At 39.4% G+C, this 14,593-nt stretch overlaps 1 protein-coding gene across 1 annotated transcript in view; it reads left to right on the top strand.

The window, feature by feature from the left end:
• The window catches only part of CRISPLD1 (cysteine rich secretory protein LCCL domain containing 1), a 30,557-nt gene that overhangs the window by 3,358 nt on the left and 12,606 nt on the right, over window positions 1-14,593 (top strand). Inside the window, exons 3-5 of the mRNA XM_077932905.1 lie at window positions 10,301-10,419; window positions 10,570-10,702; window positions 12,088-12,203. Coding sequence (XP_077789031.1) covers window positions 10,301-10,419; window positions 10,570-10,702; window positions 12,088-12,203 — 368 coding nt within the window. The remainder of the gene's footprint in view (window positions 1-10,300; window positions 10,420-10,569; window positions 10,703-12,087; window positions 12,204-14,593) is intronic.

The raw sequence follows: 14,593 nt of genomic DNA, 5'->3' as shown, positions 1-14,593 counted from the left end.
GCCAGAGAGAAGGCCCTCCCACAGGTTGCCATTAACTGAGATAGGGGCACAACCAAGAGGGCCTCCAAAGCTGAGTTCAAAGCTCGGGCAAGGCAGTAGGGAGAGAGGTATCCTGGTTCCAAGTTCTTCAGAGCTCTATGTTAAAACAGTGTGGAACTTGGCCTGCTAGCCTACTGGCTGCCAGTAACCCTCATTCACCTTGGTAGAAAGTGCTGCTAGCCAACATAGCCACTTGGGCTTCCAAGAACAAAGATGAATTACTCCCCAACTGAATACCTGTTCCTTTAGGGGGAGTACAATTTCATCCAGAAGTGGCACATTGCTGAACAACTTCCCTCTTGCCAGGATTCTGTTTCAGTTTATTGGCCTTCATCCAACCTGTTACTGCATCTTGATTCTGGTTCAGTACCTACATGGCCTCATCTGATTCAAATGTAACAGAAATAAAGCTGACTGTCATCAGCATATTGTGCTTCAAACCTTTTAATGACCACTCTCAATGGCTTCAGATGATAAATAACATTGGAAACAGCACAATCCCCAGTGGCACCCTATAACACAAGGGTCAGGGGGCTGAGGTGCAGTCATCCAATGCTTTTAAAATACCAGTTCTTCAGATATGATTCAAACTACATTCAAACTCCCATCTCACAGAGTAGGTCCAGGAGGATAACATGGCCAAGGGTATTCAAAGTCACTGAGAGGTCCAGCAAGAGTAACAAAGTTGTACTGTCCCATCTCCTGGTAAAGAAGAACTACCAAGGTGACCAAGTGTGATTTAAGACCAGGATAAACCTGTGTTGAAATGGGTCTAGATAATCAATTTCTTCCAAGTACTCCTGAAGCTTTCCTGTCACCACCCTCTCAAGCCTAGGAAGGGAGAATCTGTGACCAGGCAGTAGTTATCAAAAACCTCAGGGTTCAAGGTGTGGGTTTTTTTGTTTTTGTTTTAATTCACATTAGCTGAATTATCTAGGCTATGATACTGCTGTGATATCAATAGTGGTGAGAACAGTTGGCACGATGAGCTCCCCTGCTGCCAAGCTAAGGCATGAGGGTGGCTGTTACAGTTTTCATATCATTGACGTTTGGAAGAGTTGTATGTTACTAGAGTGGCACGGAAGTGGTTTCCTTCTCTCCTAACCTCATGCTGCTCTGGGAAAGTGTGTGGCTTGGCTGAATGGGGGAAAAAGAAATTGCCTTGGTGTAGCCCATTGCTGTCTACTCTGACTGCCAGAGGAAAACTCTCCAGGGTCTTGGGCAGAGGTCTCTCATATCATCTGCTACCTGATACTTCTTAACTGGGCATGCCTGGGATTGAATTTCCAGCAGAGCATCTTTCTTTAATTTCCATGCCAGCTTAAATATGATTGGCTTGGACTGAGTTGAGAAAGAGGAAGAGGTGGCTGATTGTGTGTAGTCAGGGCTCTTCTGAGGCTCTGTAATAGAATGCAGATTGAGACATTCAGCTAAAAATCCATAGATCAGGCACCAAGTGCTATCATGCAGGGTTTTTTTTTTAGTGGGCATATACTGTATATCAGCCTATGAAACAATTTGAAAGGCACTTTAAATGTTTTAGGTATTCACATTTTAAGGGCATGCACACACTTTGTGGTGAATGACTTAACATTATGTTTAAGTTTCAGAAACTGTTATTGCTTTTTTATAGTCAAGTTTAATGTATTGTTAATATATATTTGTTACCATTACCACACCAAATAAACAGAGGAAAGCATTATAAATGGAAGAAGACAGAGAGCTTCCAGACAATGTCTGTTTTCTTCAGTGATCATAGTGCTCTGCATGTGACTTGAACACCGAAATGCTGGTTTGCTGTGTACTCTTGATATAGATGCTGAAAGTGCCACAAGTCATGCTGATTGTTGCTACTCAAAATATAATATTAGACAGCATAGGGAACAGCAGTTGTTGTGCGAAACAATGTCTCTTTCATAAGGTACTTCCTGATATTGTAAACCGCCCTGTGATCCTGAGATTGAAGGGCAGTATAAAAATTTAATAAATAATTACAATAATTTGCTTCTTTGTTGGGATTACCTTCATTGAAGAAGCTAACACTTGGAAGTACTCTGTTATTCAATCAGTATGATCAGCCATATTTGCTAATATTTGGTTGGGGTTCTATTATGCAGCCAAAGGTAGAGATGACACAAGTAGCAGAAAAGGGGAACTTGTAAAAGTGAACTCCCCTTGTTTGATCATTTGCAGTGAGTTGTAGATTGAGCAGCTATCAATAAGTCCCCCTTGATTTGCACATTGAGTGTTCACTTCAGCAGTTGTCACCTCCTTCTCTTACTTCGCAAAGAGTCATTTGAATGTATTTGAGGCAAAATAAGGGGTGCCACCTCCCAGCATCCCCAGTGACAATTTCTTCTTACAAAAGGTGATAGCAAGAAAGCATTCTCCGTCGGGGAGCTGGAGCTGCCACTTTTTCTTCTGCCCCAGGTAAGATGGGACAGGAGAAGAAGGAGGCGGCAGAGGTGGGAACAATTCATGAGCACCCATGAATGATTTGTGTGCCCCTCACTTGGAAAATGCACAAAGGATTTAGCCCCTTCAGGGTTGAATGAAGGTACACTTATGCACCTATATTCAGTGGGTTAGAGGGTTACAGGTGCTGTCAAAAGATTCATATAAAGTCTACAAAAACATTTATTTTTGAATGAATGAGAAAATTATTACTGAACACTGAAATTTACATGATCGCTTATAACATTGTAACTCACCAGCATTACATTTGTAAACAAGATCACAGTGCCATTGTTTTATGCAACACAAGTAAAAAGTTCTGTAAGCAACAAACTTTAATTTGTTTCAGATAGAGCCTTTCTAGCTACAGTGTTGCCAGGGGTATGAGTGGAACTACAACTTGTTAAAATGTGACAATATGGCAGTGCTGAATTTATGAGCTTTTTCTCTAAGCTTGCTCCTTTCATGTATCTCTTAATTTGCAGAAAGTGGATGTACTTTCCAAAAGATAAATAGAATAAGTAGACTAATTACAGTCCCCACAAGATCGCCAGTTTATTAGAGTGCCACAATTCTACCTGTTCTGTTCAACATAAGTGCCATTGCTTTCTTGGTGCAACTAAGAATTCCCTGGCTCCTGACCATGTGCTACTGAGCACAATGTTTTGCACAATGTTTACTGGAGGGTAACAATAACACATGGTTTTTACAAATTTCATAGTGATCTGGTTTTCTCTAGGATGAAGGAAGAGAAGCAATTGTAGCATCAAGTTACTTCCTTAAAAAGGCAGAAGTAAAAAGGTGAAGTAACTTAAAAAGGTGAAGTAACTAAATAAAACAATTAAAAAAAGAACAGTTAGTACACTTTTGACTTCAGTTGATATTTTATTGCAGTAAGGAAGTGAAAGGTCAAGTAGAAACATGGAGTCAACATATTAGCATCTAGTAGAGTGGTTGAGACTATCCTTTACCTGCCGCAACATGCTACACACAGGGTGCAACCCATCTTTATGGTTGTAGTTTCGTTCACATTTTCATTATTTGAAAATGAAAATGAAGTCCTGTAGCTGGAAAGGATTGAAAGGGAAAGGCGTCAGGGGCTTAAGGTGAATCTTATAAAATGCAGCAGAGAAGGCATGAAAAGGACCTCAGAGAAGGATGAGACAGGTAACTGGCAGAAGAAGGCATTGAAGAAACATGGAAGAAGACAAGAAAGTAACAAAGATCAAGCAAGAAGAAAGTAGGTAGGATCAGCTGTGAGGATAGCAGAAATAAGGGGGAAAGGGAAGAATGTGGGGAAGCCGCAGGGGCTTAAGGAAAAGAAACAGATGAAGATGTGGCTAGAGAGAAAGGAAGCAAGGAAAAGTGAAAGAAGGAGGAGAACTGGAGAAAGCAAGAGGTCATTGGAGATAAGTAGGGTGGTCAAGTGTCCCACGTGTCTTCCATTTGAAGGGATGTCAAAGACAGTAATCTGTTTGAAAGTCTTGTCCAGTCCAAGGACTCAGCTACATTTGTAAAGATAAAATGCTTTATATGTGTTATAACACTGTGACATCAGATGGAGCTGCGGAGATCCGTCTTTCGCCAACGGAATTTCTCTGTATGACGTTTACAACGCGTTTAACTGAATTGCTTCTTTGATGTGTCTAGATCCAGCCCAAGACAGTCACAAGTTCAGTTCAGGAGAATGCTGATTTGGCCTCACATGATTCAGTAGGGAGTAATTACTAAATATTATAGTAATTATAAATTAGCATGGTCACCTTTTATGCAAATTTGTGTCCGTTCACCCTCTTTTTTGCTGACGTATTTCCTGTTTTTTGGTGATGTGTTAGTGACAAAAGCTACTGAGTAGGCAAGGGAAGTTGGTTCTAGCACTATTTATTTACTTAGTGATGCCTCATCTTTCTATACATATTTACATTACTTGTCACATATAATGAAGGTTTATAGCTGAGAGGAGTCAAAGGGAGAAAAACTAAAAAAAGGCCTGTTCTAAGGTTAACAATACAGTATTATATGAGTATACTTAGAAGTAAGTCCTATTGATTTGGATTTACTGCCAGGCAAACTGATATAGGATTGCAGTTTTAGTAATCCTATACTTACTTCTGAGTAGGCTTGTATAGGATTGAACTGGAAAAAAGGGTTTCCAATATGTCTTCCTACTTATTTAAAGTACTTTTCATATTTTACTGCTTTCTTTTCTTTTCTCTATATATTTATTTCATTTCATTTTTTATTTACAGTATCTGCTGTTCAGTCAGAGCAGCTAACATAAAATCAGTAGTTTCAGAGACACCTAAGGAACACAATTCCCATTTTCAAGAACAGAGTACTATGGCCTGTGGGGCGTTTTAAGTGGTTGGTTTTCATAAGTAGAGCACTTAACCAAGAACCTAGCTAGAGTTTCCAAAGTGAAAATGCTTCCTCTCTAGCTTTCCACTTTCCTGCTTTACTTCAAAGCTTGGCGGAAGTGCTCCAGATTCCATGCCTTCACCCAGAGGCTATTGACATGGATGGCATCAAAGGGCTGAGCAATGTCAACTTATCCTCTTATTCTTATCTGGAACTTTTCATCAGTAGATTCTGCCTTGTGAAAGTGGTCAAGAGGGCATGTAGGTAAATCTCTGCTGTGATACCCAAGGATGTATAGTCTTGATGTAAAGTTTATCACAGTGACAACAACAATTTTAAAACACAGCAGCATTCTTTCATTTATCTTTCATTTTTGTGCATTTATTTTCTGTTAAATTCATTTTAGCAGTATTGAGGGCTGCAGGCTTTAAGTACATGTAATCAGTACACTAACCAAAAGAAAAGATCAAATCAAATGCACACACACATACATAGCTTAGCACAATCACCTGATGCATGCATACCAGATCAAATCAATGTTTCACCTCTATGGAACTTCAGTCAGAGGTTAATTAAAGTGACATTTTTAAACTGATGGCACTGAGATTGTGTTCTGGCCATTACAGTTACAAAATTAGACTTGAAAGTGTGTGAACCATGCCATGCTTGGTGAGTTTGCTGGAGGGGTGGAGTTTCAGTGCCCTTCATAGTTCTTGCCCCCCTCCCCATGATTTTAGTGACATAAATTACACAAAATAGTCAAAAGTGGGCATAGTTCCATAATTTGTATATTCATGCAGCTTTCAACTTCTTTTTGGCACTCAATTTGGGTTATTAATTTTTTTACTTCAGAGTACAGTGGTGCCTCGCAAGACGAAATTAATTCGTTCCGTGAGTTTTTTCGTCTTGCGATTTTTTCGTCTTGCAAAGCACGGTTTCGGAAAAGTTTTGGAAAAGCTTCAAAAATCACCAAAGTCTTCAAAAACCTCAAAAAAGGCTACCACACCGCGTGCTATGAGTTGCTCCTCGAAGTCAAGTCACAACTGCATTAACGGTTTTAAGAAAAAGGAAACAAACTTGCAAGACGTTTCCATCTTGCGAAGCAAGCCCATAGGGAAAATCGTCTTGCGAAGCAACTCAAAAAACCAAAAACCCTTTCGTCTTGCGAGTTTTCCGTCTTGCGAGGCATTCGTCTTGCGAGGTACCACTGTATACACACATCCATCAGTATAATGCAGATATGTTTTGGACAGTGTGCAATTTACTCAAAGTATTTAGTACTTTGTGTTGGGTCCAGAATTAAGGGCCTAGGATAGTGCTGGGGAAAGCTGACTTCACTGCCCAGTCCTATGCCATATGTAACATGGGGGGGGGGGATTGACGAGAAAGGAGGAATCCCTGCAAAATGGATGGAGACAACTTCAGCTAGTGGAACCAGGAGCTTTGAATATTGTTTTAAAAAAGATCCCAACTATTGGCATTTAGTTTGCAGCATTGTATGAGAGGTTCAGGTAATATATTTTTGAATAAGGAAGCTTCACATTGTTGTTTTTAAATACAGTGGTACCTCGGGTTAAGAACTTAATTCGTTCTGGAGGTCAGTTCTTAACCTGAAGCACCACTTTAGCTAATGGGGCCTCCCGCCACTGCCATGCCGCCGAAGCACGATTTCTGGTCTCATCCTGAAGCAAAGTTCTTAACCTGAAGCACTATATCTGGGTTAGCAGAGTCTGTAACCTGAAGCGCATGTAACCTGAAGTGTATGTAACCCGAGGTACCACTGTAAAGTGAGAATGCCCCTGTATGTCAGTGATATGCACTCATGTCTGTATATATATTTTCTAGCAAATGCACACAAAATTTAAGCCCATGACTCCAGTTTCAGCAAGAGATATTCATGGAGGCCTGCTTCTCTACCTACATCTCTTTAGCTGGATCTGGGCATCTAATTAAAATGTGCTGCTTTGCTATGATATTTCCTATCCAGTTTTTGTATCCTTCTTTCACTTATTCATTGTGATTTGGCTTAAAGAATATAGTGAGCTTTATTTTAAAAGTAAAAAGCACCATACTGTACAGTGATATTTACTTTACGAGTCTATTCCTTATATTTAGAATGAATACTGCTTTGAGGCTTTCTATCATGCCACAGTAAATGTTTACTTTTGTTGGTGCCAACTGTATGCATTACTGTCTTTACCAAGTCTGAATCTTAGCTCTTTTTAATTTACTTTACAGGTTTCCACATATTGCTTTGGAAAGGTTTTCTTTGTGTTCTGTATGCCACTCCAAAAGATTCTGTGATTCTTTGGCCCACTTCAGATTTCACATTAAAACATGGATTAAAATAAACTATGGTTAAATCATGCAAATGCACAGTGTATTGGTGCTCATTGCTTAAATGTTTCTGGGGTGCTGTTTCTCCACTTATACTGCTGCTATGCTACAGATGACACAAGTTTGCCCTGCCATGTGAGCTGGGCTTGTGGTACATCAGGGTTCATTTTAGCGAAAGAAGCACTGAGCTTGGATTCTGATGATACAAAAAGCCACATTTTAACTGTGAAGTGAGGGAGGAGTGTAATGGGAACTTTTGAGCAGTGTGCATTATTAGCATGCGGCTTGTTCACATTTAACCATAGTTTGTTTTAAATTATGGTTTAATGCGATGTGCACACCAAGGCTTTGTCTGAGACTAAGGAAACTGATTAGAACTTGCTTGTAGAAGCATTTCAGAGTACAATTATGAAACCAAAATCGGTGACAATTCTGGTAAATTGTTTGAAGATTATTTTATAAGATAGTTGCATGTTTCTCAGGGTGAGGCATCTGTCTTGGGGATTGGTCCTGAGGCAGCTGGAGATATCCTTTTTTCACATTTTAATTCATATTCAAATCTGATGTACGTATTCAAATCTCTATGCAACTTTGTGTCATACTGATTTTTGTGAAAATTAGTGAAAATTCACAAACATTAAGCTGGTTGTATTTCCACATGTGAACTTTAGCAAACTGAACAGAGCTTGAGAGTTTAGTATGGAAACATGTACCTACTGATAACTATTAGTTATTGTACAATCATACTAGTATAATTGCTTGGATCTTTGTCTGAAATTAGGCTATAATGGAGAACATCGCTGATATATTAGAAACCTGTGCATGTCAGAATATTGTTTTGCAGCTAGTTCAATCTTTCCTTGCTACATTGGAATAATTTAATCACTGTAAATGGATTACAAATTAATTTTAACTTTGTAACTGTGATTATTTCTACATCAACAACGACCCAGGTCATATCTTGTGTAGATAAAGAGTCCCATTCCATATTATTTTAGATGCTATTTAATTGTATGGTTAATGTTAAGTGGTATTTAACTTCAAAGATTAAGAGGTCCTTCCTTTTATAGAGAATACAGTCCCAAAACATTTGTGTCCACCTCAACATTAATTGAGGAGTTAGCTAGTGGAAATGCACTGAGCAACTGTGCACGGATCAGTACTCAGTGAACAAATACCTTATTTGTACCAAGCTTGCATGCAATGCATATGTTTCAACTACAGTAATGTAGTTAAAGAAAATATACGTTATTCTGCCCGCATTTAAACATACGAAAGTAAGGTGGATATTTTGCCATGTAGGCAATGTAGAAAACAGAATATTATTCTAATTAGTTTAAAAAGTATAAACCTTTCAGGATGACTTTGAATAATCGATCCAACCTCAGCAGTTCCTAAGGATGTATGTGTTCATCTGTCATGACTGAAAACAGAAATGAAATGCTTCATCAAAGGCAGCTTTTACAGTGCTTTGGACAGTTGTACTTCATTATTCACTGGAGAAAATGGATTCCCACTAAAAATCCCACTTGATCACAAGCATTGCCTTACTTGCTAGAATATACTATACAAAGATTACCCAGTGGGATTCTCTATATATGTCCACTTAGAAGTATGCCCCATTAAGTCCAATGGGGCTTTCTGCCAGGTGGTTGCTATAGGATACCATTAATTATTACCAAAGTAGAAACATCTCCAAAAAAAGTATGTAGAACAGTGAAAGGGGATCTGTAGCTCATCAGTTGTTGTTAGATTACAACTACCATCATTCCTGATAATGAATTGTGCTTGCTGGAACAGAAGGGAGTTGTAGTCCAGCAGTATCTTGGAGGGTCACAGATTCTGAATCTCTGCTTTAGAGCAGCATTGTACAATTTGTTGAAGCATCAAATTTCTTGAATTTGTAAAAATCACTAGTTTAAATTACAAAAAAACTTTATCATTTCACTGGGTCAAAGTCAGTCTCATTATACAGATGGGAGTTATGAACAGATTCGATTTCACATATGGACTTTCTAATTATGAATTCTGGTGATACCACTAATTCCAGTTCAATCTGCTTCTCAGGTTAGCAAAGGAGGGGGGGGGGAGTAATGTCAACAAATGTGGTATTACAATTTAGATGCTTGATAGTTGAAATTATCTTTATGATATAAGTAAACTAACCTCCTTGCAATTTGGAATCTGGCAACCATTTCATGAGTCCAAACACAGATTATTGTGAAAATATCGAATCTTCAGGGGATCCAAGACATATCTGAAAAAATGTATGAAGGGTATCTTGTGGCTTTCCATTCGGGTGTCTCAGTTTAGGCCTTGATCACAAGAATGAACTTTTCACTCCAAAGTCTTGCTTGTTTCCTACTCCTTTGTAGGATAAATACAATCAAGGACTCTTATGACACATAATGTTCTAGATTGTGCAACTTGAGTGATAAAAAATCAATCATTGGAATGGATTTGTAGAAAACCGAAGTAAGTACAAAGCAGAGGGGGAGGCATAAAGGTAAAGGTAAAGGTACCCCTGCCCGTACGGGCCAGTCTTGCCAGACTCTAGGGTTGTGCGCCCATCTCACTCAAGAGGCCGGGGGCCAGCGCTGTCCGGAGACACTTCCGGGTCACGTGGCCAGCGTGACATCGCTGCTCTGGCGAGAAAACACGGAAACGCCGTTTACCTTCCCGCTTGTAAGCGGTCCCTATTTATCTACTTGCACCCGGGGGTGCTTTCGAACTGCTAGGTTGGCAGGCGCTGGGACCGAACGACAGGAGCGCACCCCGCCGCAGGGATTCAAACCGCCGGCCTTTCGATCAGCAAGCCCTAGGCGCTGAGGCTTTTACCCACAGCGCCACCTGCGTCCCCTCAGGGGGAGGCATAGGGGGCAATAAATGAAAAGAATGAACATTGTCTTGTTAAGCAAGGTGTCAGGTGAAGGGGGCATGAGTCAAACAAAGACTTATGCCATAAGTATTGCCAAATGAAGTCCTATTTCACTGGGATAAGTGGCGTCATAGGTTGTTTGTTCCTGTGCATCACAAAATGTCCATTTTCATAAGCTTAAAACACTTTCAAACAATTGCATTTTTCCTTCTCTCCCCACCTCCTCAAATATAGACATGGGATGTAGAGCTGGAGAGATCAGCACAATCCTGGGCTGAGACATGTCTTTGGGAACATGGTCCTGCAAGTCTTCTTCCATCCATTGGACAGAATTTGGGAGCACACTGGGGAAGGTATAAATAATTATATTTTACAAATGATTTCAAACAGTGTAAAAAAAAAAAAAGGTTCTCCTTAAAAATGTCATATAAACATTGTTTCTGTTGATAACTGCAGCGGCTGTTTGAATTATTTTTGAGTTTTGTTTGCTTCCTTTTTTGTAGATATAGACCTCTAACATTTCATGTCCAAGCATGGTATGATGAAGTGAGAGACTTCAGCTATCCTTATCCTCAAGAATGCAACCCTTATTGCCCTTATAGATGTTCTGGTCCTGTATGTACCCATTATACACAGGTGGGTATGCATTATTCTTCCCAATATCAACAATGATGTAATCAACTTGAGAAATTTTCGCTTCGGATATAACATTAAGCCAGGGATTGTGTTTCTTTTCTTCCACTCACATATGGGCAAAGAAGGCAAAATTGGCCTATTCATGATAAGCCATTAACTGTGGTTTACCTTGACATGTGAACTGGCCCAGTGTGTCATGAATTCAGTTTAAAGAGACAAGTATAGAATTTAGTAATGAAACATTCAGAATTCATTTTAAGCAAGTTTTGTTTAAAGTGACACTTAACACAACTGATTATATATCTATATCTATCTATCTATCTATCATCTATCTATATCTATCTATCTATCTATCATCTATCTATCTATCTATCTATCTATCTATCTATCTATCTATCTATCTATCTCTATCTATCTATCTATCTATCTATCTATCTATCATCTATCTATCTATCTATCTATCTATCTATCTATCATCTATCTATCTATCTAATCTATCTATCATCTATCTATCTATCTATCTATCATCTATCTATCTATCTATCTATCATCTATCTATCTATCTATCTATCTATCTATCTATCATCTATCATCTATCTATCTCTATCATCTATCTATCTATCTATCTATCTATCTATCTATCATCTATCATCTATCTATATCATCTATCCAGTGTGGTGTAGTGGTTAAGAGCGGTGGACTCGTAATCTGGGGAACCGGGTTCGCGTCTCTGCTCCTCCACATGCAGCTGCTGGGTGACCTTGGGCCAGTCACACTTCTCTGAAGTCTCTCAGCCCCACTCACCTCACAGAGTGTTTGTTGTGGGGGAGGAAGGGAAAGGAGAATGTTAGCCGCTTTGAGACTCCTTTGGGTAGTGATAAAGTGGGATATCAAATCCAAACTCCTCCTCCTCCTCCTCTTCTTCTTCTTCTTCTTCTTCTTCTTCTTCTTCTTCTATCATCTATCTATCATCTATCTATCTATCTATCATCTATCTATCTATCTATCTATCTATCTATCTATCTATCATCTATCATCTACCATCTCATCTATCTATCTCCATTCTGCTTTTAAGAGCAAAATAATTGCATTTTTATGCATGATCAAAGACCATAACTGTTTTATTTTATTGAGATCAACAGATGATGTAAATAAGTGGAATCCCGTCAGAATCCACTCATGCTAGCAAGAGATCTGCAGTATATATACTTTCCTTGACTATTCATTGTGTTAAACTTTAACTATATTAATTTTTCTTCTGTCTCTATGCCTGCAGTACTGCCTGTATTATTATTTTTTAAAAGTTTTCTGGATAGTATTATAATATTCATTTGTTTTGATTTGAGTCAGGCATTTAACTGTCTTTCTTTCGTTTTGTCCAATAGGTGGTATGGGCCACAAGTAGCAGAATAGGTTGTGCAGTTAATTTGTGCCATAACATGAATGTCTGGGGACAGATATGGCCAAAAGCCATTTACCTGGTGTGCAATTATTCTCCCAAGTAAGTATATATGACAGATTAAGAAGTTAGCTATGGTACATTGGTACACAGAGATAGGTATAAAAGAACCCCAGTGCCATTTTTTAAAAAACAGAAAAGCTATTGGGAGGATTACTTTGGGAGGGTTGGAACCCATGGCCCACCAGATGTTGTTGGACCAGATGTTCAGCCCCAGATTTGCCCCAGCCAAAGGCCAAATGGTTAGGAATGATGGGCGTTATAATCTAACATCTGCAGGACCAAAGATTAGTAGTCATCCCTGGACTACAGAAATGTTGGGGGTGGGAGTGCTTTATTATTTTCCCACACAAGCTGCTTTTTAATCTCATAAGGTACACATGGGTTTGTGACAATTTAACACCCCGCTCTCACCACCATCATGTTTCTATTCCATATTCCCAATCCCTAAGGTTTCTTTTCTTTTAGCATTGGGGGAGGTCTGCTACATTTATAAATATATCAGCCACTCCCCATGTGGCTGGGTCATTAAAATATTACCCCAGCCACATGGAAGCTGGTCACAGAAAATGTACCTGTTACACATAATTAAACCTTGACACCTGTGTTTATTTCGAAAGGACAAAGGAACTTTTTAAATAAAGCTTTCAATTTTACATTTCAAAATAAACATTTTACAAACTTTAAAATAGCCAATGACTTCCCTTCTCCTTCCATGGTTCATTTTATGTATCATACATTCCTGCATATTTTGCTATAACCATTCACATCAGTTTTCCACTTTTACATCCATCAAAAATTATTTACTCTGTTAAATTTATCTTAGTGCTGCCAGCGTTTTCAGCTGTATACAGTTATTTTCAATAAATGTTTCACACTCTTCTTTAAATGTATATTCTTCTTGCTCTCTTATTCTCTGTGTTATATGTGCAAGTTCTGCATATTCTATCAACTTAAGTTGCCAATCCTCTTTAGTTGGGAGCTCGTTCACTTTCCAGTTTGGGGCTAACAAAACACAGGCTGCAGTTGTTGCATACATAAATAACCTTTTGCATGCCCAGTCACAGACCCCTCGTCCCCAGGAGCCAGACACAACGCAGCATAGTTATGGGATTAAAATTAGGTCACAACTTTATTAAATTTCAGATGTAGGAAACCTTGGCTTAGGCATTGGGCATGTATCCCTCTCAGCCCCCTATTGGGGTCTGAGGCTAAGCAGTGACAGACAGGAATTATGGGGGACACTGCAAAACATGTGTTTACGCAGTCCCCCCCCCACTCCTCCAGTTCTGGGAGTTTGACCATACACCAAGCACTCACGGTCAGTGACTCCCAGCATAAACCCCTCTAACAGGGCCCTACTAACAACCATTTTCAAATAATTCTCTTTCAATGAATTTTCAAAGCTTCTCCCAGAGATTAAGATCTATATTGTGTCCTATATCTATTGCCCAGTATGTCATTGGAGCTTTACCTTGCTCGTCTTTTGTTTCCCATTCTAATAAAAAATTATGCATTTTAGACAGAAGTTTATCCTTATTTTGTAAGAGTTCTTTTTCAAATTGTGAGCTTTGGTCCAGAAATCCATTCTTTCTATCTAATTTAAACATGTCATATACCTGGTGATATTGCAGCCAATCCGTAACTTGGCTCCTTAAGTATTCCATTGATTTCAGTTTGCCCCCCCCCCCCCGCTCTGTACAACCCAGCAGTTCCTTGTAAGTCACCCATTGTCTGTCCACAGGCAAAGGAACATTTAATCCATTAGGTAACAGAGAAAAATCAGACTGAATTTTCTGTTTTGAGTTTCTGTAATGTGTTGCATTGTTTCTAGTGGAGCTTTGACCCAGTGCAATGGTAACACGTTTTGAATTTTGCAAGCTCCAACCTAAATCTGTTTTAGTCCAAAATTACAACATTCCAAGCATTCTCGAAAATCTGCCAGCTCCATTTATATACACAATCTGCTCATTTTACAACAGATGATTAGAGGGGATTTGATTGGCAGCAGTTCACCTGCATTATGGTAATTTTGCATGGTGTTAAATAAGGCTGCACTCGGCTACAATCTTCCTTGGCTTTGGAACAGCATGGGCAGAGCAGACCTATACTCCAATTTTGGGGGGGTTTGGGAGGGGAGGGAGATATGGCGCTACTGTGCTGGCAGAATGATAGTCACGTACTGTACCCAAAGGAGTGGAGAGACAACCATAAATTTCCCATAAGGAGAAAAATAGCAAACACCACTTCTCCCTCCCAGACACCTCCATGGAAACACCACCAAAATATGCTAATGAGGGGCTGTGCCAGACAGGCGCTTGCATGACAGACTTGGAGGGATCCAATGAATTCAGATCCCAGGAGCAGACCCACAGCACTCTCCCCTGCGTTGCTGCACAACATGGAAAATTATACCCCAATGTTCCCTTTCC

This window comes from Podarcis muralis, chromosome 8 (genome assembly GCF_964188315.1).
Source record: "Podarcis muralis chromosome 8, rPodMur119.hap1.1, whole genome shotgun sequence".
Lineage (NCBI taxonomy): Eukaryota > Metazoa > Chordata > Lepidosauria > Squamata > Lacertidae > Podarcis > Podarcis muralis.
Note: the sequence above shows the minus strand (reverse complement) of the source record. Positions and strands in the feature narration are given on the sequence as shown.